This window comes from Mytilus edulis, chromosome 4 (genome assembly GCF_963676685.1).
Source record: "Mytilus edulis chromosome 4, xbMytEdul2.2, whole genome shotgun sequence".
Lineage (NCBI taxonomy): Eukaryota > Metazoa > Mollusca > Bivalvia > Mytilida > Mytilidae > Mytilus > Mytilus edulis.
Window position 1 is genome coordinate 42,683,019 of NC_092347.1, and position 23,195 is coordinate 42,706,213.

The 23,195-nt window shown below is 34.2% G+C and overlaps 2 protein-coding genes across 5 annotated transcripts; both read right to left on the reverse strand.

Annotated features, from left to right (window-relative positions):
• Positions 1–6,534: 6,534 nt before the first annotated feature.
• LOC139519705 (fibrinogen C domain-containing protein 1-like) lies at positions 6,535–17,143 on the reverse strand. 3 transcript variants are annotated; one of them, XM_071311934.1, is made up of 7 exons: positions 16,970–17,143; positions 16,230–16,378; positions 14,893–14,989; positions 13,924–14,088; positions 9,663–10,115; positions 7,600–8,678; positions 6,535–6,689 (listed from the first exon to the last, which is right to left on the reverse strand). In XM_071311934.1, exons 1-5 carry the CDS (start codon positions 17,046–17,048, stop codon positions 9,868–9,870), a joined length of 738 nt encoding a protein of 245 aa, XP_071168035.1. In that variant the 5' UTR covers positions 17,049–17,143; the 3' UTR covers positions 6,535–6,689; positions 7,600–8,678; positions 9,663–9,867. The 3 variants fall into 3 exon arrangements, with proteins under 3 accessions (XP_071168035.1, XP_071168034.1, XP_071168036.1); XM_071311933.1 differs by having other exon boundaries at positions 6,535–6,631; positions 7,560–8,678; positions 16,970–17,126; XM_071311935.1 differs by having other exon boundaries at positions 6,535–6,631; positions 7,544–8,678; positions 16,970–17,126.
• Positions 17,144–19,072: 1,929 nt separating this feature from the next.
• LOC139518442 (coiled-coil domain-containing protein 30-like) lies at positions 19,073–22,121 on the reverse strand. Of its 2 annotated transcripts, none has more exons than XM_071309983.1 (6): positions 21,965–22,121; positions 21,432–21,537; positions 20,800–21,027; positions 20,301–20,368; positions 19,661–19,737; positions 19,073–19,250 (listed from the first exon to the last, which is right to left on the reverse strand). In XM_071309983.1, the coding sequence occupies exons 1-6, from the start codon at positions 22,036–22,038 to the stop codon at positions 19,216–19,218; spliced, it is 588 nt and encodes a 195-aa protein (XP_071166084.1). In that variant the 5' UTR covers positions 22,039–22,121; the 3' UTR covers positions 19,073–19,215. The 2 variants fall into 2 exon arrangements, with proteins under 2 accessions (XP_071166084.1, XP_071166083.1); XM_071309982.1 differs by having other exon boundaries at positions 19,073–19,246; positions 19,656–19,737; positions 21,965–22,120.
• Between the last annotated feature and the right edge of the window lie 1,074 nt (positions 22,122–23,195).

A 23,195-nucleotide genomic window follows, 5' to 3' on the forward strand; every position in this document is an offset into this window, starting at 1 on the left:
TTCATTAAAATAATATTTTGCTACATGTTTTATGTTGTTTTTAGGCAGTTAAGCTGCCTTATGCGAGCACCCTGGATTTGTGTTCTACCCAATAAATTCTGAAATACGTGCCATTGTTATCATCTAGTTGGCTACTATATTATTTATAACTTATTGGACAATTTTTTCATACTTTTCATTCTGGATTACAAAAAATATGACCAGAAAAACCTTAAATGATCGTCGATTTTCCCAAAAGTTTTGAAGTTGCACATAGGAAGTAGAGCACATTAGGAATCCTTATGTAGTTTATTCTCCCCTGAGCTTTTGGCTAAGATGTCAAAGAACAAATGTATGAAATATGTAATCGCCGAAAATCTCTAAAGACAAGTAGTTAAGATTTCCCAAATTGCAAAAGTCGTAGGAATATTGTTTGTCGTCAATACGTAGTCATCTACGTCAGTAGTCTATTAATATATTTCAACTGATCACGCTGTTGGCGGCAATTTTGAATTAATTTAGAAGTTGATATTTTCGTATCTTTTAAATTTGGACGCAGGGATTCAAATTAGCGGTGGTCCGAGGTCTGCTTTTGCAGTCGGACTTACTACTTGGTTACTAGCTACGCCCGACATGCCCGACGGACCTTGAAAGGAAATAAAAAATAACTTTGCAAACATTTTTACCAAAGTTTCCTAATAAACGATCTCAAACTTATTTTCATCATTACTATTCATGGCAGCGATGTTCAATTTGTTCAATCGCTAGCTGTATACAGAAAATCGCCGACAAATAATGTGTAAATCCGAGTAAAATCGTATCTCACTGTCTGTCAAAACAACATCGAAAAAAAATGGCTGCCGCGAGAAGACAATTACAATATCGGATCCGATTCCGGAAGCGGATAAGGGTAATCCTGGGTTTTGGATATCAACTGATAAAATCCCATCTTCGCTAGCCAAGGGTTACGATCCAATCCCGCTCTCTTCACCCTTGGCGGATTGAGCCAACATTTGTGAAAACAATGTTGCGCCATCTGCCGGAAGATTTAAGTCACGCCCATTCCAAATACATTATTCTTGACCAATGGTAGCACTTGAACTCTTCAATTCGAAGGTAAAAAGACGGTAGTGTCTAGATTCTACACACTTGGAAAAGCCGGAAACGAAAATATACGTCAACATTCATGCATTTGTGCATGAAACATACACAGGAACTTCTATTAGTTGATTAAAAACATTCAAGTTGTCACTAAATATAGTCGTATGTTTAGGGATGTAAAGACTTGTTGCACAATAAACACGTGGCAATTCTTTACAAACACTTTCTACATTTACACGTGATCATGTTAAAGGCGCTTTTTGATTGGATGCAGCGAGTTTCGACTGCAACCAATAAAAATCCTTACCCTGTGTCTCCGAAATTTTATCTCAATCCGCCAAGGGTGAAGAGAGCGGGAGTGGATCGTAACCCTTGGCTAGCGAAGATGATAAAATCCAGACAGGTGACAAAATACATCTATGCATGGTAAATAAATATAAACACTAGAATTGAAAACCAACAGATATATGTAAAAGAAAGAAAAAGCAGAAAATATTTTGTACACCAATTTTAATGTCAAAATCCATTACAACGTGACATCTGGGAACAGTTTATCTAACAATATATATGTTCCTGATAACAGTATAAGTTTTCTTTATCAGTGATAAATGTTGGTAATGCATATAAGATGCTTTTCAAGTTAAACATATTACTGCAATTTCAAGGGGTATTTTTTTCTTCTCAATTTTGATAGGTCAGTTAAAATAGCTGGAAGTTTCTTATATAAAAAAAGATCTGGTATGATTGCCAATGAGACAACTATCTATAAGAGACCAAAATGACACAGACATTAACAACAATAGGTCATCGTACACCCTTCAACAATGAGCAAAGCCCATACCGCATAGTCAGCTATAAAAGGCCCCGATAAGACAATGTAAAACAAGTCAAACGAGAAAACTAACGGCCCTATTTATATAATTTTTTTTAACAAAAAACAAATATGTAACACAAAAACAAACGACAACCACTGAATAACAGGCTCCTGACATGGGACAGGCACAAATAGGGCAACTATATTATATGATACCTGAATGTAAACAAATCATTTAATATATAGGTGGAGTCCATTGGGCCATTCTACCTCCTCCTGTTTGATAACTTTGAAACAGATGAGATCCCCACCCCTCAACCATATACATTCATGTATGAGACTAAATAACTAATCAAATGAAAAATAGGGGAAGTCCCTAGGGTCACCCACCCCCTCATATTTTAGAACTTGGAAACAGTCGAGATCCCCACCCCTAAACCATATTTATTCATGTACTGGGACAATATATATATAATCAAATGAAATATAGGGGGAGTCCCTGGGGGTCACCCCACCCCTCTTGTTTGAGAACTTGGAAACGGTCGAGATCCCCACCCCTAGACCATATATATTCATGTATGGGACAATATAACCAAATCATATGAAATATAGGTGGAGTTCGTGGGGCCACTCTTCCCCTTCCGGTTTGAGAATTTGAAAACGGTTGAGATCCCCAATCTTAAACCATATATATTCATGTATGGGACAATATAACAAATCAAAGGAATAATAAGGGGGTCCCTATGGTCACTGTAAACCCCCCTGTTTGAGAACTTGGAAACATTCGAGATCCCCAACCCTAAACCATATTTATTCATGTATGGGACAATATAACTAATCAAATGAAATATAGGGGGATTCCCTGGGGGTCACTCCACCCCTCCTGTTTGAGAACTTGGTAACGGTCAAGATCCCCAACCCTAAACCATATATATTCATGTATGGGACAATATAACAAATTATATGAAATATAGGTGGAGTTCGTGGGGCCACTCTACCCCTTTCTGTTTGAAAATTTTTAACGGTCGAGATCCACAATGATCTTAAATAATATATATTTATGGATGGGACAATATTACAAATCTTATAAGGGGGTCCCAATTGTCACTGTACACCCTCCTGTTTAAGAACTTGGAAAAATTCGAGATCATCACCCCGTAACCATATATACTCATGTATAAGACTATATAACAAATCAAATGAAATATAGGGGAAGTCCCTGTGGTCACCCTACCCCCATGTTTAAGAACTTGGAAACTGTTGGGATCCCCAACTCTAAATTAAATGAAATATAGGGAGAGTCCCTGCAGTCACCCCATCCCTCCTGATTGAAAAATTGGAAACAGTCCTGATCCCCACCTTTAAATTAAACCATATATATTCATGTATGAGAACTAATTAAATGAAATATAGGGAGAGTCCTTAGGGTCACCCTACCCACTCCTGTTTGATAAATTAGAAACAGATGAGATCCCCACCCCTCAACCATATATATTCATGTATTGGACAATATAACATATCAAATGAAATATAGCGGAAGTCACTGGGGTCCCCCACCCCCTCCTGTTTGAAAACTTGATAACGGTCAAGATCCCCACTCATAAACCTTATATGGGCGTTTTTCAATAAAAGCGTTCCTTTCAGACCTAAAAAAAATGGAAAATCAACTAGTTTAAAGTTTATTTTCAAGAGTTATTTTGAATACCTCTTTTATAGACCTGTTTGTAAACAAAAAGTGCAATCTTAAATACTCTTTAAAATGGGAGAGATCCGTTTGCTCCAAAAATGCGTCCTTTTGCGCCACAACTTTTTTTCTCTAATGCTACGTTTGCGCCACCTGTTTTAAAATTACATGGTATCATTTGCGCCAAAAATAAAATATACGATTGCGCCAATCTAAAGAAAAACATTCCTTAAGCAAAGAAAACATTTTTCAATTACAGTCTCCTGATTGATTTGGAATGCAAAAGGCAATTTTAAAAGTGGAAATTAAATTAAATGTCCATTCCTGAATCCATTCGGACAACACTTAAATGTTCCATCAGCAAAAACATCTTCTGTCCCGCATACAAAGAAATTTCAAGTTAGCTTCACAACCGAGAATAACAATGCCACTTTCAATATCATTTGCTAAAACAAACTCTTTTCTTTATTTGTGATCAGTCCTACCTCACTTAAAATTTCTTGAAATTCTAATGAACTTTTTGGTTAGGCAGGGTACAGTTATCTTCTCTCTCTGTACATAGACTGTCTTATGCACTTCAAGTCATTTTTCTGTAGACGTTCCTCTTCATGATGAAATAGCTCCGAACATATGATCTTAGCTGGTCTTTCGGATATTTTTTCTGTAGCTTTTCTTTTGCATGCTGTTTGTAGTATTTGACGCTCTAACTTCTGTGGGTATGTCTCATGTATATGTACAAGATTTCTACTGAGACAATAATGATGCTAAATATATATTAATCTTTAATATGTACGATCAATATGTGTTCAGGTAAATTGGCGCAAATGAGTTCCAAAAACTGGCGCAATTGATACATTTCAAGAAAATAAAAATGGCGCAAATGATACCCCTGAAAATCAGTAATTGGCGCAAAAGGAGTGCTGCCTTTAAAATGATATTATTTTCATAATTTGTGTACTGTTTCGTGGGGGACTTTTGTACCCTACGAAACTGCTTCTAAACACACATATTTTTGCAATTTTAAATGTTTCCTATAGACATTCAAGTTTGTTTACTTTATATACTAGAAAAATCTCATTTTTTTCTGAATTGGAGAACCATTTTTTTTATTGATAAAGATTAGTACAGTACTTCACATATGAAGGTACAACTCATGTTACGTAGTGGACATTTTGATGCGTTTCGTAGTTGACAAAACCGTTTCGTAGTGGACAAAAAGTTTCGCAGTTGACATCAACCCTATTCTATGTTAATAAAAACATAATAAAAAGTACATGAAACTAACCTTTGTTATTTGCTTTGCACGAATATAATTGAAAAAAGAGTAAAACAAGACTGCATTGTAGTGGTAGTGTCCACTACGAAACGTTTTTCTCCCAAACTTGTTTGGTAGGTGACCGTTTCGTAGGGGACATATTCACATGTTTTATTTTTTTCTCACAACCCATATATTGCAATAGTAACAGGACTGACTGTATTCATCAAAGCATTATTAAGCTGTACACTGATATTTTTTTCATAATTTTAAAACCAGATACTGAAGGAGATTTGACCCGTTTCATAGTGGACATTTACAAAAATACGGTATCACTCTCGTCCATTTGATGTGCTCAATTTTTCTAACCAACAATTTAATTGCCGTTATAAAAGCATCACTTCTTTTGTAAGACCCTAATGTTTATATCTCTTGCAAAAAAAAAATTACATTGATTTTATAAAACTGTTTATTATCAAGTTTTAATGACTTCGTTTCAGTAGTGGCCAATGTGTTAGGGACACACCTTCTGAAATAAAGAATCCTATGTTAAAAGCTGTTTATTAAAATATGTTAGCTCTAAACATACTTTTGAATTATTAAAGAACTTATATTAAATAAAATTAATATTTATTTCTACATTTTTTCACGATATTTTAGAGTATGAATGTTGAACAGGCGGTCTAGGGACATGCCATTTTGGTTGTTTTGGACCATTCAGGAATCAATATCTTAGTCAATCCCTCTAAACAATAAACTGTTTCTTTGCTTAAAAATATTTTATCTAATTCAATGTACTGACTGCACAAAAAATTACTTGCAAAGATCAAACACAGTTTTTTTAAAGTGGCTGGGACAAGAAAGTACGTTTTTATTGAAAAACGCCCATATATTCATGTATGGGACAATATAAAAAATCAAATGAAAAATAGGGGTAGTCCCTAGGGTCACTCCACACCCTCTTGTGTGTGTTTTGAGAACTTGTAAAAGATTGAGATACCAACGCCTAAACCATATTCATTCCTGTTTGTCATTTCAAAAAAGATTGAATGACATACAAGGTCAATCTCATAGGCGACACATATGCATATCACTTTGCTAGACCCTAACACCTGTCATTTTATTCCAAACTTAGACATCATGGACTTGGGGTGAAGGTGGGAGTCATTTACATTTACTATGGACAGTTCAGTCAGACCTCACCATTGATCCCTGTAGTAGTTAACATTTGTCTGATTTGTGTCTCATAACTTTTGTACTGTACAACACAAACTCAGTTTTCTTTCCAGGGAAGCAAGTCCATTCAATTTTTTTCAAGCTCGTACTAAAGTCAACTTGAACTACTAACAGTCAACTAATACGAACAATTACGATCAACTAGAAGAACTGCAATCATTGCAAATTTGTACCACTGCTGACTCATGAAAGACTCATGACCATTCGTGGTCATGTGCATTGCTATTGAAAACCTTGATAAAATATGAATTATTTGCCTTAATGATTAATTCATTAAATGAACATAAATGTACAATTATATATGAATGTTTAATGTTTGTTCTTTTAAATCTTTAAAAAAAGTTGAAGCAACATTGCCACAGTTTTCATAATTATGTTTGCCTTGGTTTTTGGTTAACTGCCTACAGTGCTTACAGCGCTTTGATTTTTATGTAGGTTTCATACTTATGTAATAGTTGGTTATTATTGTTATTATTATCATTTCATCTTTATTATAAACAAAATATTTTGCAATTGAAAGTGTTATATTTGAAAACTTTCTTGTTATAAGTCAGGGCCGTAACTACCTATGAGGCAGGGAGTTTGCTGTTTTAACATTGTTATCATGATACGTGATATGTCTGTCATTTTCCGGATTTTTGATCGAAAGTGAACAGTTTCAGTATTTATTTTATTTATTTTTTTCGTGTGGCCGTCCATCTGTTATTCAGTATTCGTGACGAGAACAAATATGAAACTTTGCTTTCGACAATTTTGAATAAAACATAACTATTCACATTTATTTAGGGGCTAAATTAAGCAGAGGAAGGTACCTTTGTATTGTGAATCTTTTAAGATATCGGAAATTCATTACCGGCTGAATCAGCTGTTGAATCGTTTTTTAACGTAACCCGATCGTACGAGAACATTATGGTCAATGCCTCCCATTTGTTGTAGCAGGGACTTTCTATACTAAGTATATACTAGCATAGAAAGTACCTGGTTGTAGTTATTAACATGTCTGTTCAGCTTTCAACAATATTGTAATTCAAGGTCCTCGTTCTTTAATCTTGCTTTATATGTTTTTTTTAAATTTACCAGTTTGATTTCTAACAAAAATATCTTTAAATACAGATAATAATTGTTTGCATAAAAATTGCTCCCAGGATCCAGCAATACTGATCAATCACAGTCAGGAAATCGAAGGAAAACGGGTTATTTTTAGCCATTTTACTAAGAGAGAAAAATCGGCGGCCACGATGAATTTTAATGTTAATAATTATAGGTCAAAGTACGGCCTTCAAGACGGAGCCTTGGCTCACCCCGAACAGCAATCTCAGCTTGTTTTTGCATTAAAATTTCTTCCAGGTTCAAGCAAAACTTACGTTTCTTAAAGTAAGGAAATCAAAGGGAAACGGGTCATTATTAGTCATTGACTGAGAGAAAAAAAATCGGCGGGGGGGCTGTGCCCCCCCCAACCCCCTATCTTCGGGGCCTCAATCGGATCCCACCCCGAAACCCCTGCCTCCCCTGAATTCGAACCCCAGATACAGCCCTGTAAGTCATATACAAAATTATACATACAAATTGGGCCTTTATCGCTGAGCTTCTGGAATACTCGTTTTTATATTCATGTAATCAAAATGTTCAGCTCCGTTAAATTTTATTGAGTTTTTTTTTTATAACTCAACAAGTGTGGATACAGATTAGTGTTGATAGAATGTTTGGATGTATGACAGTGTTTTCGGAAAAAAAGTTCTATGTTGTGTAGAGTGACAGCCAATCTGTACCAAACACTTAGAATAGCAGCTTCTTTTATTGAATATTGAGTTTTAATGTACAAAACTGTCAAAGAGGAGACACTACTTAAAATCAGTGCCGTTCGTTCATAGATTTCATTTAGCTAGACATTGTGATTCAATAAGTAAATATCGTGTCAGGTTTTTTTTACATGCAAACGACCTGGTGCTGACAAGTTCTTCGAACAGTTGAATGCTTTTAAGTCAGCTTTGAATAATAAGGACTGGAGCCCGTATATGTAAAGATCAAAGGCATGTTAATTGTACACATCTATATTAGTTCTATTCTCCATAAATATTTATAATAATACCATTTACGTGACGAGAATTTCTCACTAAGATATTTGCCAAAGGCGTGACTTATCTTTGACAAAAAAAGGTACAAAACGAACAATCGTACAGAGTAAGTACTGAAAGCTGAAATCTAGAAACTAAAGTTGAAAGGAAACTCTGCTCTCAAAGTCCAGCAGCTGAAAAAAAAAAATTTGCATAATAAACATCTCTCTGGTTCTAAGACGGCAACCAGGGGAGGAAATGACTTCGATATTCTTACGTTGAATTTGTACGGTGTTATGCCGTTGTACAGACGAAAAACTAATATCAAGTGGAATATAATTCTTTTAATTCATGTACTACTATCAGACTCAAATAAATGTGTATATGAATAGATGAACTGTGTCGTCAGAACTTAGTCTTATAGAGTATAAAGACTTGACCAATTTTTCTAAAGACTTGATATGACCAAAGCGTAATGAATTATAAGCATGCAGACTAAGTTTCACGACAATAAGATTTATTTAATGGACCATAGGGCCATGTTTATTTTAAAGCCTCGGTCACACCTTACCGGATAGCACGAACGGACGCCTAACGGATGAAAATAAAAGTTGTCCGTTGACAAAATTGTTATCCGTTGGGAGTCCGTTGATGTACTGAACGAATAAAACGGACGTGTAACGGATGCATAACGGACACACACCGGATATGCAACGTACGAGAAACGGAAACGTACCGGACAGAACGGATGTCGAACGTACATCCAACGGACGAGTACCGCATAAAACAGACACCTAACGGAAGCGTACCGGATAAAACGGATGAACAAGATTTACGGAAAATCAACGGTGACAATAATAATACATGTAAATCGCATAAATATTCAAAATGTTTCTGTGTAACTGGTTTTGGTTTGTTCTTCAAAATTACGCCAAACTTGAAAGGACAGTGTCTGGCTTGAGTAAGAACTGCTTGACTGTGAAGACGTGCCTATGCTCTAAGATCAATTATGAATTCATGAACCTTAATAAATCTGACATACCAATAATTGGCATTTCTGACGCGAAATTTTCAATTGGCATTTATCCGTTTCATATCCGTTCATCATCCGTTTTATCCGTTATACGTCCGGTAGAAGTCCGTTTCTCATCCGATCAACACCCGTTTTATCCGTTAAACGTCCGGTAGAAGTCCGTTGATGAATTTATCTTCCAGACCTTCAACGGATGTGTAACGGACACGTAACGGATACAAAACGGAAACGAAACGGACGAGTACCGTCCAAAACGGACGCCCAACGGACGTTCAACAGACATTTTATCCGTTGGACGTCCGTTCAAAGTTTTGAACATGCTCAAAATTTTCCACCGGACAGAAAGGACGTCGACGGATAAAACGTACGCTTAACGGACATGCAACGGATATTGACGGACGTCTAACGGATAAGAACGGACGTCTAACGGACATGAACGGATTGAAAACAAGTTATCCGTTAGGCGTCCGTTCGAGCTATCCGGTAAGGTGTGACCGAGGCTTAACATTTTAACATATTAAATTAAACAATTTTATCTATCAAAATGTGGGTCTAAAGAATTAAATATTACAAAAATTGGCGTTTTAAATGTCTTTAAATCATATTCAATTAGCATGCATTTAAAGCAAATGAACAATCATTCAAGCTAGTTCTGTTTCTAAAAAAATATCGACACATATACTACGATTCTCTTTTATTCAGCAGATTTAATCATTTTCTTCTTATCATCATGGTTGTTGCTTTCAGTGAGTAATTGTAGCCTTTCCAAGCTTTCCAATTAATATTAACAGTGCTGGCCGAGTCACCCCCAGCGAGATAAAGACCGTTTAAATTGGCCGTGTGACAGCCCCCGTACCACCATCCACCTTTGTACCCTTTAGCACAGGATGTTGAATGATCGTCATTATCCTGATCTTCAGTACTGAACTTTCTACCATTATGGTGGGCAAGAGAGTCACCTTAAAAGATTTTTAAAAACTGTCAATGAGTACATTTTGTAAACTTATATAGTAAAGAAAAAAATTACAACGTGACTCGGATATAACTTCATTGACTTTCGGATACCTCGGCAAATTTCTAAAAGAGTATTGCATTTGCACATTTAGACGAAATTTCGAAAAAAGGTGTCTGAATTTCTGTATCATAGTTTTATCAATCCCAAGCATAAAAACATAGCCGTATTTGACACAACCTTTTTCAACTTTTGATCATCAGTGCTGTACAACTTTGTACTTTTTTTCGCTTTCGATCTTTTATATCTGGGCGTCACTGGTGAATCTTGTGTGGACGAGGCGCGTTTTTGGCGTATTGAATTTTAAACCTGATGCTTTTTGTTATTCATTAATCATGTGTTTCTTTGTCTAATACGTTCTCCTATTTATTTGTATTGTAGTCCTGTAATATTATGTTGTCATTTCAATGTTAAATTTAACATTGCCATTAAAGTGGAGGTTTGGCATGCCACAAAACCAGGTTCAACCCACCATTTATTCCTTTAAAAATGTCCGTACCAAGTCAGGAATATGGCCATTGTTATATTATTATTCGTTTCTGTGTGTGTTACATTTTAACGTTGCGTCGTTTGTTTTCTCTTATTTTTTAGTGTAATTTCACATAATTTGCGATAAGACGTGTCACGGTACTTGTCTATTCCAAATTCATGTATTTGGTTTTGATGTTATATTTGTTATTCTCGTGGGATTTTGTCTGATGCTTGGTCCGTTTCTGTGCGTGTTAAATTTTAGTGTTGTGTCGTTGTTCTCCTCTTATATTTAATGCGTTTCCCTCGGTTTTAGTTTGTTACCCCGATTTTGTTTTTTGTCCATGAATTTATGAGTTTTGAACAGCGGTATACTACTGTTGCCTTTATTTATCAATAATGATATTTATCCGAATAATTACCGACAAATAATTGTGTAAAATTGGTCATTTCAGGCCAGTCCTTATTTTCTTTTGGACAATTTCCTTGCTGATTTTTTTTAGTATTTGTAGTTTGGTACCCAGGGCCGTAACTACATTGAGGCAAATGAGGCAAATGCCTCATGTTGGAAATTAAAAAAAAAAAAAAAACGGAAACAAAATACTGTCTTCATATCAAATTGTTTTCACTGAAAGTCTCTTGCTATCTGTTGTCGCCCCTGCATGTTTTCGTGATTTACTTTTAGTTTTCAGAGTAGATGGTCTATTGTTTGTACTTCTGTGTCCCGGGTTTTTCTTTTGTTTGTACTTCTGTGTCTCGGGTTTGTCTTTTGTTCATTTATTGTCCTAATTTATGACTATAGTCTGAGTGTTGATTTTCATTTGTAAGCGTTTGGTATTGCAATGTTGCATGTCCACCGATGTCCAGACATTGTGTGAGAAAATATTTTAAGAATATACGATGCTCTACTGGACACAGCAAAACGAGGTCGTTTCTGCATGGAGAATTGAACTTGATATCAAAGAAAACTGGCTCTTTTTTGTAGAAAAAATAGATAGCTGACATGGTTTAAATTAAAGTAACCTCTAATTTCCCCGTATCAATTCATCTATATAAATTATAAAAACATCAATACATTGCAATATGACCTTTTACATTGAAGGGTTAAACTTGCATTAAGTTCAGACCCTTTAACAGAAAATAAAGGAATATGGAGTAAACGTGCACGGAACCTAATCTCACACAAAGTCAATGCATAGAAAGAAATACAATGATCAATGGTCAAAGTTTTTATTCTTGTTCTTCATCTTGATAGTTACTGGAGGGTCTTCAACAATAAAAGAATCATTTATACCGTAAAACAAGGTCAAGATGGTCCCTAGTGACGACTTTTCAGTACTAGTATAATTATAATACTGCACTGTCACTATATTTAAATCTAGTAAAAAATATAATAAAAAAATCCTAAGCACTATACAAGACAACAACAGATCGACAGACAGATCCGGTTTTACAGCTTTTACATTAATGCTAGCAAGACAAATCTTTGTTTGGCTTGCTTGCTTTGTTTGTATCAGTGTTTGCTCAAGCATGGTAATTAAGATAGGCGGGGCTTCGGCTTGTATTCATCATACTTAGATTTTATTGGACGTACATAAGTCTGAGGTTAAGGACACTTAATTTTAAAACATCACATGACAAATATTCTCACATGTTTTCTCACCTGTAAAAATACAATAATGTGTCAATGAAAGAAAAATATAAACTTTTTTTCTTGTATGAGGCTGAGAAACTGGCCTTTAACATTAATTGACCTAATATTGTTTTTATAACATATCAATCTATTAGTTCAGTCAGTTATTTCCATGTCTGTCCTTCGATTATGCAACTCGAGAAAATATTCCAAAAAATGGGAAACAATTGTATCGAAGAGAAAATCGAGTGCACCTTTTTTTGTGTTAGGGTGTGTTTGAGATGAAAATTTTGTCTTGAAAATGTACAAAACAAGAGTATTTGATACATCATCTCGCTTCAGACTCTATCATTTTATATAGCAAAGCTACAGGTTGACTTTATAACATAAAAAAATCACAGTACTAAAAGATGAAATATAGGGGTCAAGTGAAATACCTATCCAATGGATCACAAAATCAGAGTAGATGTGTTCGAATAGCTATTTTACTAAAAGTGCTTGATGACAGTCTTTAAGTTGGATCTCTGAAAAAAAAATTGTCTTCCGTTTCTACGATTGTGAAAATGAACTGGCGAAATAGGAAGATAATTTCGACGAAGTAGAATCCTGTCTGTATTGTATATTTACAGGTAAGGAAACATGAGAGAATACGTGTCATGTGATGTTTTAAAATTTAGTGTCCTTAACCTCCAACATAACGTCCAATAAAATGTACGAATGATGTATACAAGCTGAAGCCCCGCCTATCTTAATTACCATGCTTGAGCAAACATTGATACAAACAAAGCAAGCAAGTCAAACAAAGATTTGTCTTGCTAGCATTAATGTAAAAGCTGTAATGATTATGAGATTTACGTTTTTGCTTTATCCTACATATCGGTCTACTTTTAATGTTGTCCCTGTGAAACCTAAAAGTCATTAATTACTATGTTTTAGCTTTGAGACCAGAATATTGTCGAAAAAATTGCTAAAAATTAATTGCGTTTCAATGTAAAAAAAAAGTCAGAAAAATGCTCAGAATTCACGATTTTGCGTTATTTTTTTCAGAGTTTCAGACCCCTCGCCAAAAATTTTTCGCCTCGCTACGCTCGGCAAATATATTTTGCCTCACTATTAAAAGAGGCTAGTTACGGCCCTGGTACCATCTATTATTATCTTGGAGATTACAGCCTAACCAGGGTAAATCATCACGTATGGACAATTGCTCTAAGAAGAAGCAGATTAAGTATTTGGAGGACGTAGATTTGTTAGTAGATATTGTGTTGTTGATATCGTTTTCTTCTATATGACCACTTTATCATAATAGTTTTCTAATGTTGCCAAAACGCAAGATTATATGGATAGTCGACCTTTTCATTGATAGAAACAAATGCCTGTGTTTTCAGCTATAAGTGTCGTTAACTTTCTATACAATTTGACTTGGATAGAAAGTTGTCTCATTTGAAACTTCAGAAAATAAGGCATATTGATTTTGACGACTGAATTCTGAATACATGGTGTTACCTATGCAACCTTATGTTAATAATTTGCATAGGCAAATATTTACCATTAAAATATATTCATAAATGGTTTTTCAGTCAGATTATGTGGGTATGCATAGTCTTTGGTTTCACAAATTTTTGTAGTATTCCAAAACTTCAAGTAAAGTTCTCACCAGCATCTCCCGTATACGTCACATATGTCATCTTAAATCTTGTGTTTTCATCTCCTATGTTGAAGTCGGTATATTTGGCATATCTGTTTTCATTCGAAAAGTCCTCCATCGTGATGAGCAATTCATAACTTCCTTGGGAAGTTAGATTATGTAGTTTTTCATTACCTACATGTAAATAGATATTGAATTACAAAGGTTTATTCATTTGTCTGTGAATAGAAACTACTTGATAAGATGATCCAGAAATGTTCATTCAAATCAACCAAATATTGCGTTTTCTTAGATTTGTATCAGCTTTACTGATATTTGGACTGTCACCAAAAAAAATCAAAGGTAGAGCAACTTTAAGACAGCTTGAGGCATCGGGGGAAGCTCCCTTTAAATCGTTTATCAATAAAACGGAAAATTAAGTGGCAATAGATAAATCGTTCGAAAAATAGCAATTAAAAGTCAGATGTTCGATAGTTACACGTTTTCTGTTCATATGTATTTCTGTTTTTGGGCTTTTAATTTCTTATATATATCTTGGTAGGTCTAAACTATATTGACCTCAAAATATGTACAGAAGACTCCTCCAGAATCATGAAAATAAAAATTGTAATGATACAATGTAAAAGTACAAATGTTTGCACCTGTCCTAAGTCAGGAATTTGATGTACAGTAGTTGTCGTCTGTTTATGTAGTTCATACGTGTTTCTCGTTTCTCGTTTTTATATAGATTAGATCGTATGTTTTCACGTTTGAATGGTTTTACATTACTAATTTTTGTGGCTCTTTATAGCTTGCTGTTCGGTGTGAGCCAAGGCTCCGTGTTGAAGACCGTACCTTGACGTATAATGGTTTACTTTTATAAATTGTTATTTGGATGGAGAGTTGTCTCAATGGCACTCATACCACATCTTCCTATATCTATATAATTCTCTTTTACAAATTAAGGATGTATGTGTTTAGAAAAGGTCTTTTAATTACCAAGCCAGTGTTCCGATTTAAGAGTACCAAAACCATCTTTGTAGTCAGACCATCCTCTTTTAAAAGAAACCTTGCCATTTAGTCTTCGTTGGAAAACCTGAATTAAAAACAAATTAGAATGAAAGTTACTGTAATAAAATCATAAAGACCTTTAATATGATATATAATACGAATTTCATCATATGTATGAAAAGGAATCATGAATTATAGGACATCCTGATACTCTGTCAGGTAAGAATAAAACAAAAAAGAAGAAATAAAATCAAACTTAAAATTGGTGCAATTTGGGGAAAAGTATACTGTTTTCTGATGATTCTCTCAAGTATATAAAAAAACGTATAGCAGTTAGCATCCGCCCCCCAAATTGTACCGATTGTTAGCATCATTTCACTTTTTCTAAACTCGCTCTGATATGACCGAGTACCAGGATGCCCTTCCGCATAGTAGGTAACCTGTCAAGAAAATATACTAATTTTCTCAGGATTTAGTTTAATCTTTCTTGCTGCTTACAGTTATCTCTTTCTATAATGAACCTGGACCAGTAGTTACAGTAGAAAAATATTTTGTAAAATTTACAAAATTTATGACAGTTGTTAAATATTGACTATAAAGGGCTATAACTCCTTAAGGGGTCAACTGACCATTTTGGTCATGTTGACCTAATTGTAGATCTTACTTTGCTGAACATTATTGCTATTTACAGTTTATCTATATCTATAATAAAAGAGGGTCGAAAGATACCAAAGGGACAGTCAAACTCATAAATCTAAAACAAACTGACAACGCCATGGCTAAAAATGAAAAAGACAAACAGAAAAACAATAGTACACATGACACAACATAAAAAACTAAAGAATAAACAACACGAACCCCAAGATAATAACAAAAAACGGCAAAATTTCCTTAAAATTACCAATTCAGGGACAGTAACCCAACAACGGGTTGTCCGATTTATCTGAAAATTTTAGGGCAGATAGATTTAGAATGATTAAGAAATTTTAACGTAGCGTCATCACTAACGACAAGTTGAACAACAGACCCCTGATAAACCCCGTGTCAGATTTGCTCTAAATGCATTGATTTCAGAGATATAAGCCAACATCTACATTTTACCCCTATGTTCTATTTTTAGTCATGGCGGCCTGCTTTCAGAGGAGAAGAGTGTTGTAAAAGTTTTTAAACGACGACGACGGACGCAAAGTGATGAGAAATGCTTACTTGGCACTTCGGACCAGGTGAGCTAAAAATTCGAGTAATTTACATTAACATAAAATAATTCCATAGAATATAATTATTAAACATTTGATCACATGATTTTAGTAGGAATACATATTTACAGTCCATCCTCCATCCACATCTTCTGTATCCATATCACAGAAAACATTAAAACCATATCTGGAATTTTCCGGGTAGATTTTATATACCCCACTGCCACGTTTGATGTCAATGTCACCGCAATCTAAAGGACGTCTAATGAAATCCTCACCTATTCAATATATTAAAATCCAAAATGATTATCACCTACTTTTTAGAAAATTAATTTTTAACTCGACTATATCATTAATTTGGGGTATGATTTGTCGATATAACAATTACACACACAAAAAAACCCACAAAAACACACAAACAAAAAACCAAACAAAAAAACGCAAAAAGTGAATGAACTAAGTAGAGTATGCTAGATTTCATACTATTAAAACCTATGCTATCTATTTTTATACATCAGTGACCGCTGTGGATAGTAATTTTAGAAATTAGGATATATCATATACATATTATACAGATAAACGTGAAATAGTTGAAAACAAAAGGAAACAAATGTAATTGATTAGGGAGGTTGAAAGGGGGGACAAGAGAAGAGGGTTAAACAAAATAGACATATCCCCAAGTAAATATTACTTTGACTATATAAATTGTTTAAACTAAGCTTAGAGAGCAATACGACCGCTGTATACTATAATCTATATACAGTGGTTAAAAATCTATGCACATCTATTTACTAGGTAAAAGATTCCTGACAAAATAAAGACAAAAAATCTTAATAAAATATATGTTTGTTTCAAACAAATTTACTCACCTTCAATAGGCAAACTTTCAAATATTGACACGAAAACCGTCAAACTGAGTACAACTGCAATAACCAAAGTAAATGTCATTTTTTAAAGTAACTTTGAATGAAGACTTGTGAAGAAATAAACACATCGAAAATGATGAGAAATTTAGTGATGCATCACAAAACTGCGATTTAAGTAAGGAAACTGTGGTTGTTTGTTTAACATACTTCTTCCTAAAACAAATACGTCTCGCAAATATCATTTACGTGATATCTATATAACCTAATAATGTTTAAAAACATTAAGGGCGTCATCGGTTTATTTATTGGTTTATGTTTACGGTTTATGCTCACAATCTGTTGACAAAGGTTTGTATGAAGGTACTTTGGAGAAAGTCCGTTGATGGAGCCAGTTGCAGGTCTGTTGAAAGAAAATTATTTAGAATTGCTATAGAGTTGAAATAAAGTCTATATAAACAAGGATTGATGTTTGTTTTCGTTCATTGCATTGTATGAAAAAAGGCGATTGTCAGTTCACTTGTTAGCATTTTGTTGAACAGTAATTATACAATATACCAGAGAAACATGAAAAACAAAGAAAACTGATGGTTATTTTCAACTTTTTATAAAAAAAGATAACATTCTTTTAACCAAAAAAAAAAAAGCCTATGTTCTATCCGATATCTCGTATCTAGGTCTTCGCCGGAGCGATGGCAAAATATCATGCCTAGACCAGAAACAAAATCTGTACTTTATGTCATGAATGTGTTGTTGATGAATTTCATGTTTTATTTGTATTTCAGCAGGTTCCCCAGCAGGTATAATAATATAATTTTTATGGTTTTTCGTGATGGGTGTTACCTTGATTTTCTCTCCCTGCTCTGTTTCTCTCTTTATTTTATTTTCTATTTTTCTTATCTATTTGTTCCTCAACCTTTTGTGAATGAGACTTGTTTTGTGGACTTTCTTTTTTGTGAATGAGACTTGTTTTGTGGACTTTCTTTTTTGTGAATGAGACTTGTTTTGTGGACTTTCTTTTTTGTGAATGAGTCTTGTTTTGTAGACTTTCATTATATGTTTCCATTCTAACCATTATGTGACATGTTTTTCTTTAACTTTTATCCTTTGGTTGCACCTTTAAGTGTCAAATTCTTTTTAATTTGTATTTGATTTCTGTTATATGCGACATGTTTTGATTGTTGTACTGAGTTTCTTCTGTTAAAGTTGTGAAAATACAGCTTCATGTACAAAAAACCCAACAAGAGTTAACCGTCTCAAACAAGACAGCCATGTGGCGACCATGGTTCCCCCCGTTACAACATTATATATAAGCATTAATTGAACAAGTCTTTATATCATTATTCCAGCAAACATATTTTACCATAAAGTTTCTATGAGTTAATTTTTGACAAGAAGCCGATTGGACCCGACCCTGGCGGCCATATATTTCATCCGATTGAATCCCAAGTAAAGCATCAAATGGTCTACGGAAATCAGTTGGTATGATTCTAATAAAGTTTTCTTCTCTAAAACCACTGGCAAAATGAAGTCAACCATGATAGATATATTCTATATGTTATCAATTTAGTTCTGATGAAAGGCTAGAATTTGCCTCTTTGGTTAATGTAAATCAGTGTACGAGATTTAGGCTCCTTGGATTCTCGAATTGTTTCCATATTTTTTTCTCTCGATTAGCAGAACATTTAGAATGAAATTCAAAACAGTGTGGCTGTGGCCATTGATTGACACATTAAATTCATCCATTGACTGGGACAATTTACGTGAACGTTTGTCTGTAACGACCACTGTTCACGACGTACCTACGATATACATTTAAACTGTGGGGTCACCAAAGGTTTCTTAATATAATTTGTATAAATCAAAACATCGTGTTATTTCTGATAAATTTTTCGAATTACTTTATTAAGGTGTTGTGAACCTTTGGTGACCCCATAGTTTAAGTGTCTTTAAAAAGTACATAGTGAGCAGTGGTCGTTACATACAAACGTTCACCTAAATTGTCCCAGCCAATGGATGAACTTAATGTGTCAATCAATAGCCACAGCCTCACTGTTTTGAATTTCATTCTACATACTAAACATACTCAAAGTTAAATTTAATGACAAATTCTAAAAATATATCATAATTTATTCTGTAAAAACATGAAATAAAACAATATCAAAAATCATTTACAAAAATATATGTGGTATATGATGCTCTTTGTCTTTATCTACAAAATTCTCGCTTAATTAGTTCAAAATCTGGTAACCTTACATAGCATCCATTCTTTTCATTGAACTCCTGAAAATAAAAGTAAAGACAAGCTATAATAATGAAAAACAATTGAATACTTTTAAATTACAATAGTTTTATTTTTAGTACATTTTAATAATATTTTTATTATTGAAATTGCACGCCTTTATCCAATATCTTTAATAGTTGAATTCAGAGAAATGTGTTTTTCTAATGCTGATTCGTCGTGTAGAATAAGTTTCATTCAATCTGTTATAGAAGCTGACAAACGTAACACTGTTGTTATTGGTTTTGGTAGGCGGATCCATGGGGGTTTGGGTGGACGATCAATCCATTTAAATGGGCACATGTAGTTGAACCCCACTCCCTTTTGTCCTGGGTTAGGAACCGTCCCGTTTTAAAATAGCTGGATCCGCCCCTGCATAATTATGCTGAAAAATATGGTAAATTCCCTAACCTGAGGCATGGTAAACTGGTATTTGCTGCTCATTCTTTGTACAACAGTTTGTATTGGTATGACTGTGTGTATCCTGCTATTACTGAAATGAAAAGAAAAGATAGTTTAATTGCGTACTTGATTATTTAATTGTAAAGAATGTTGACTTTCCATCTACCAATAATGTTTGCGCGATTTTTTCTATTAATTTCACTTATTTCTTCCCTCTGACTGCTGTAAATATCCCTGTCATTTCATGCCTGTCTTTGATTTGTCCTTTACATTGTCAAATCTTTATTCTTCTTTTTGGCTCTCACATAGTCTCTCTTATCCTTTTTCTTTCTGTTCTTTTTTACAATAGTTTTTAATTTTGCGATTCACATTTGCTTTGCAGTTTCACAGTTAACATTTACTGTTTGCACTTGTGATGATTTTTCTAATATCGTGTATTGTTTGTTTGCTGACTCAGATATTTTTTATCCATAGTTTGAAAACCTTTTGTGGTTTGTCATTGTTGCGTATTGGTAAATGTACATGGAGAGAAAGAGACGTAGAAAAGATGCAAGTGACAGTAAAGTAACAAGAAAGTTAAAGATCAACATACTTCAATGATAATTAACAGATACATAATTTGGCTGTTCATCAGTTCATATGTAAATTACTTACACGAGTGTCGAAGCTTGTGTCCTATCATTCACTTGGAATTCAATCATTTTGACTATGTCTTGCTCCAGCTAAACAAATAGAATTACAAAGCTTAATTAGAAAAAAAAAACTAATGTTATAAATGAAAAATTGAAAAAAAGATGTTTATCTGTGCAGAAAGTTTACATAACCTTGAACTATTACACTATAAGTCGTGAGATTATCCTGTACTCTGCGAGGCAATAGTTTACTTATTTACATCATTTCTTGTACCCAGCACCAACAAGTTGCCATACATTTTTCAGTGGTCATTTGGCGTCAAATGAGCCTTACTTGGTTGTGGAATCAAAGTATAATCTACATTTATTTGTGTCTATTGGTTAGAGACGATCGCTGGTGTTACATCCAATAATTTTCGACAATTAAGTCATACATGTAAGTTTTATCATTATTCTTAATTGTAATATCGAATAAAATGATTTTTTGTTGTCTACTTTGTATTTTAATGTTGCATATTTACCTTTTTGACAGATGATCTTGTCATGGACTCCTGTTCAAGAAGATTTTGGTATTTTTGGTCCGTCCTTTTCGCTTGCTTTAATGTTTCTTGAAGATGTTTCTGAACTTTATTTACTGCTTTTCGTGTTGTGCGTTCTTCATGTACACTTAAATTTTCTTTTATGTAATCATTAATCTTCTTTGAAGTATCCAACTTGTATGTAACTTTTCTGTCGGCAAGCCAACACACCTGAAATGTTTTTTTTGTTCAAATTTCAGAAATTAGGATGTCTTAAAACTGACATAAATGATAATCGTATTCATAGCATTGTAATCCTTTAGCATATATTTTTACAAGAATTTTTTAGAAGGTAAATTCATTTGATGAATGTTGAGGATCCCATCTTAAAAACAATGAACTATGTCCTTATCAACTTCTTTTTTGAGGTTTTTTTTTTTGGCGGGGGGGGGGGGGGGGAGGGGGGGGTGGGGGGTGTTGTATCTGTCAGTTTACTCTTTGTATAGTAACGCTTTAAAGGGTTGTATTTGACAATCCCTTTTTCTTCAATTTCCCTATTCTGCTTAATTAAATCTCGCATTATTTCTTGCTTATGTTTTATGGGGGAGGGGGCTTATGTGAATGATGATTATTACCTTTTGCTGATCCTGCAATTTCTTGTAAATTTGATTGTGTTTTTTAATCTCCTTTTCCATTTCTTTGATCTTCTTTTCACATTGCTTGAAAATCTTCTTGTCAAACCTACAACAAAGAATATTAAAATATATTTTTAACATGATTTAACGAAATTTTTTATTAGTTTTTTAAGTCATCGATAAAATCATTATATGGTAATAAGGAGATGTGGTATGTGTGGTAATGTGACAACTATCCACCAAAGTTCAACTGAAGTGGGTGTGGGCATTTATAGGCGACCGTAATGCTTTAAAACATGAGAAAAACCAATACCGTAAGGTCGGCTATAAACATGGAAATATAATACAATTCAACTTAGAAAATGAACGGCCGTAATTGTGTAACAAAATAGTTTACGAAAAACAAAACGAATAAACATTGAAAGGTCGGAACGATTTTACAAACTCCCCGAACCCGAGAAAACAAATGATTTATATCTCACAAACTGAACTTGTTTCTCAACTTAGACTAAGCGAATTCTTAAAATACTTACATTCCATCAAAAACATAACCTATTCCGTACATCCTTGGAATATATAAGGTCATTGCGACATCTGTAGCCTCCATTTCTTTAAATTTTCTCTGCAAACAGTTGCTGGATCTTTGCGTGTATTTCTTTTCACGTCGTTGTGAAGGAAAGAGGAGTATGATGGAAAGGGCCGACGTCACAATAAAGACGTCTACCAGTTGGACGTTAAAACAAACCATACGAACTTTGTCAAAAAGACTGTTTTCGCCCTACAGAATACTGTCACTTGGAGTGAGTGCCGGTGTACTGTTTTATTAACACAAACTGACGTTTAACTGGCAGTTATAACCGCTGCTAAACATGTTAAGATAAGACGCACATAACATAATCTCAATACAAAAGCTTGGTAATATGTAGCTTAATGACACACGTAGAGTTACAGAATGGAGATGGGAAGGGGTTAACTCACGAGTATTCATAAATTACATGTCGAAAATCATTTGATTCAATATTCTCATACCTTTTGGGGTTTGGCCATCGTTGAATACAGTACGGCGACATATAGTTGCTTATAGCTGAAACAAGTTTTGGGTTTGCTTAATTTTGCAGGCCGAACGGTGAAATATATAGTTGCTTTACCGTTTCATTTTGCGTTTGGGGTGGTCTCATTGTTGATGGCGGTACTGTTACACATAGTTTCATAAAGCCGCTTCATTTATTATTTGTTGGGTTATTATCTCATTAAAAAGCATACCACATCTCTTTGTTTTATATTCAAGTAGTAGTCATAATTTTGTTTGACATTATTTTTAAAGACATTTAAAGACATTTAAAAACACCCAATGGCTTTAAACTAGCTGACAGTAACTATGAGTACTCTCAGATCTGTACTTTAATAGTTTTCTTTTTGGTTAATAGGCATGACGGATGGATATATACGCTGCAACGTCCTCTCAGTTCTTCAGGTGTTTTGCTTTGAATCGATTTGATGAGCCTTTTTCAACTGATTATTATATTCGGTCTTATGTTGTTCTGATTCAGGTTAGAGGGATGGTTGAGCGCTCACATACATATTATCACCTTCGCTTGCATTATGTGCCTGTCCCAAGTCAATAGCCTTTAGTTCAGTGGTTGTCGTTGGTTCACGTGTGTCATAATTATTTTTCGTAAATTTTTTTTTTTTTTTTATAATTTATTGTATTGTTTCTCATTTTTCATGTCGGGGCATTTTATATATAGCGTCCCAAGAAACGCG

What these genes read in the sequence shown, in the direction of transcription:
- LOC139519705 (XM_071311934.1), bottom strand. Translation starts at nt 17,048, where the DNA reads ATGACATTTACTTTGGTTATTGCAGTTGTACTCAGTTTGACGGTTTTC. An exon ending in TAAATCGGAACACTGGCTTG is followed by an intron (nt 14,089 to 14,892) that starts GTAATTAAAAGA and finishes ATTTACATGTAG; the next exon opens with GTAATGAAAAACTACATAAT. An exon ending in GACGTATACGGGAGATGCTG is followed by an intron (nt 10,116 to 13,923) that starts GTGAGAACTTTA and finishes AAATCTTTTAAG; the next exon opens with GTGACTCTCTTGCCCACCAT.
- LOC139518442 (XM_071309982.1), bottom strand. Translation starts at nt 22,038, where the DNA reads ATGGAGGCTACAGATGTCGCAATGACCTTATATATTCCAAGGATGTAC. An exon ending in GGTTATGTTTTTGATGGAAT is followed by an intron (nt 21,538 to 21,964) that starts GTAAGTATTTTA and finishes TCTTTGTTGTAG; the next exon opens with GTTTGACAAGAAGATTTTCA. An exon ending in ACACAAGCTTCGACACTCGT is followed by an intron (nt 19,738 to 20,300) that starts GTAAGTAATTTA and finishes TTTTCATTTCAG; the next exon opens with TAATAGCAGGATACACACAG.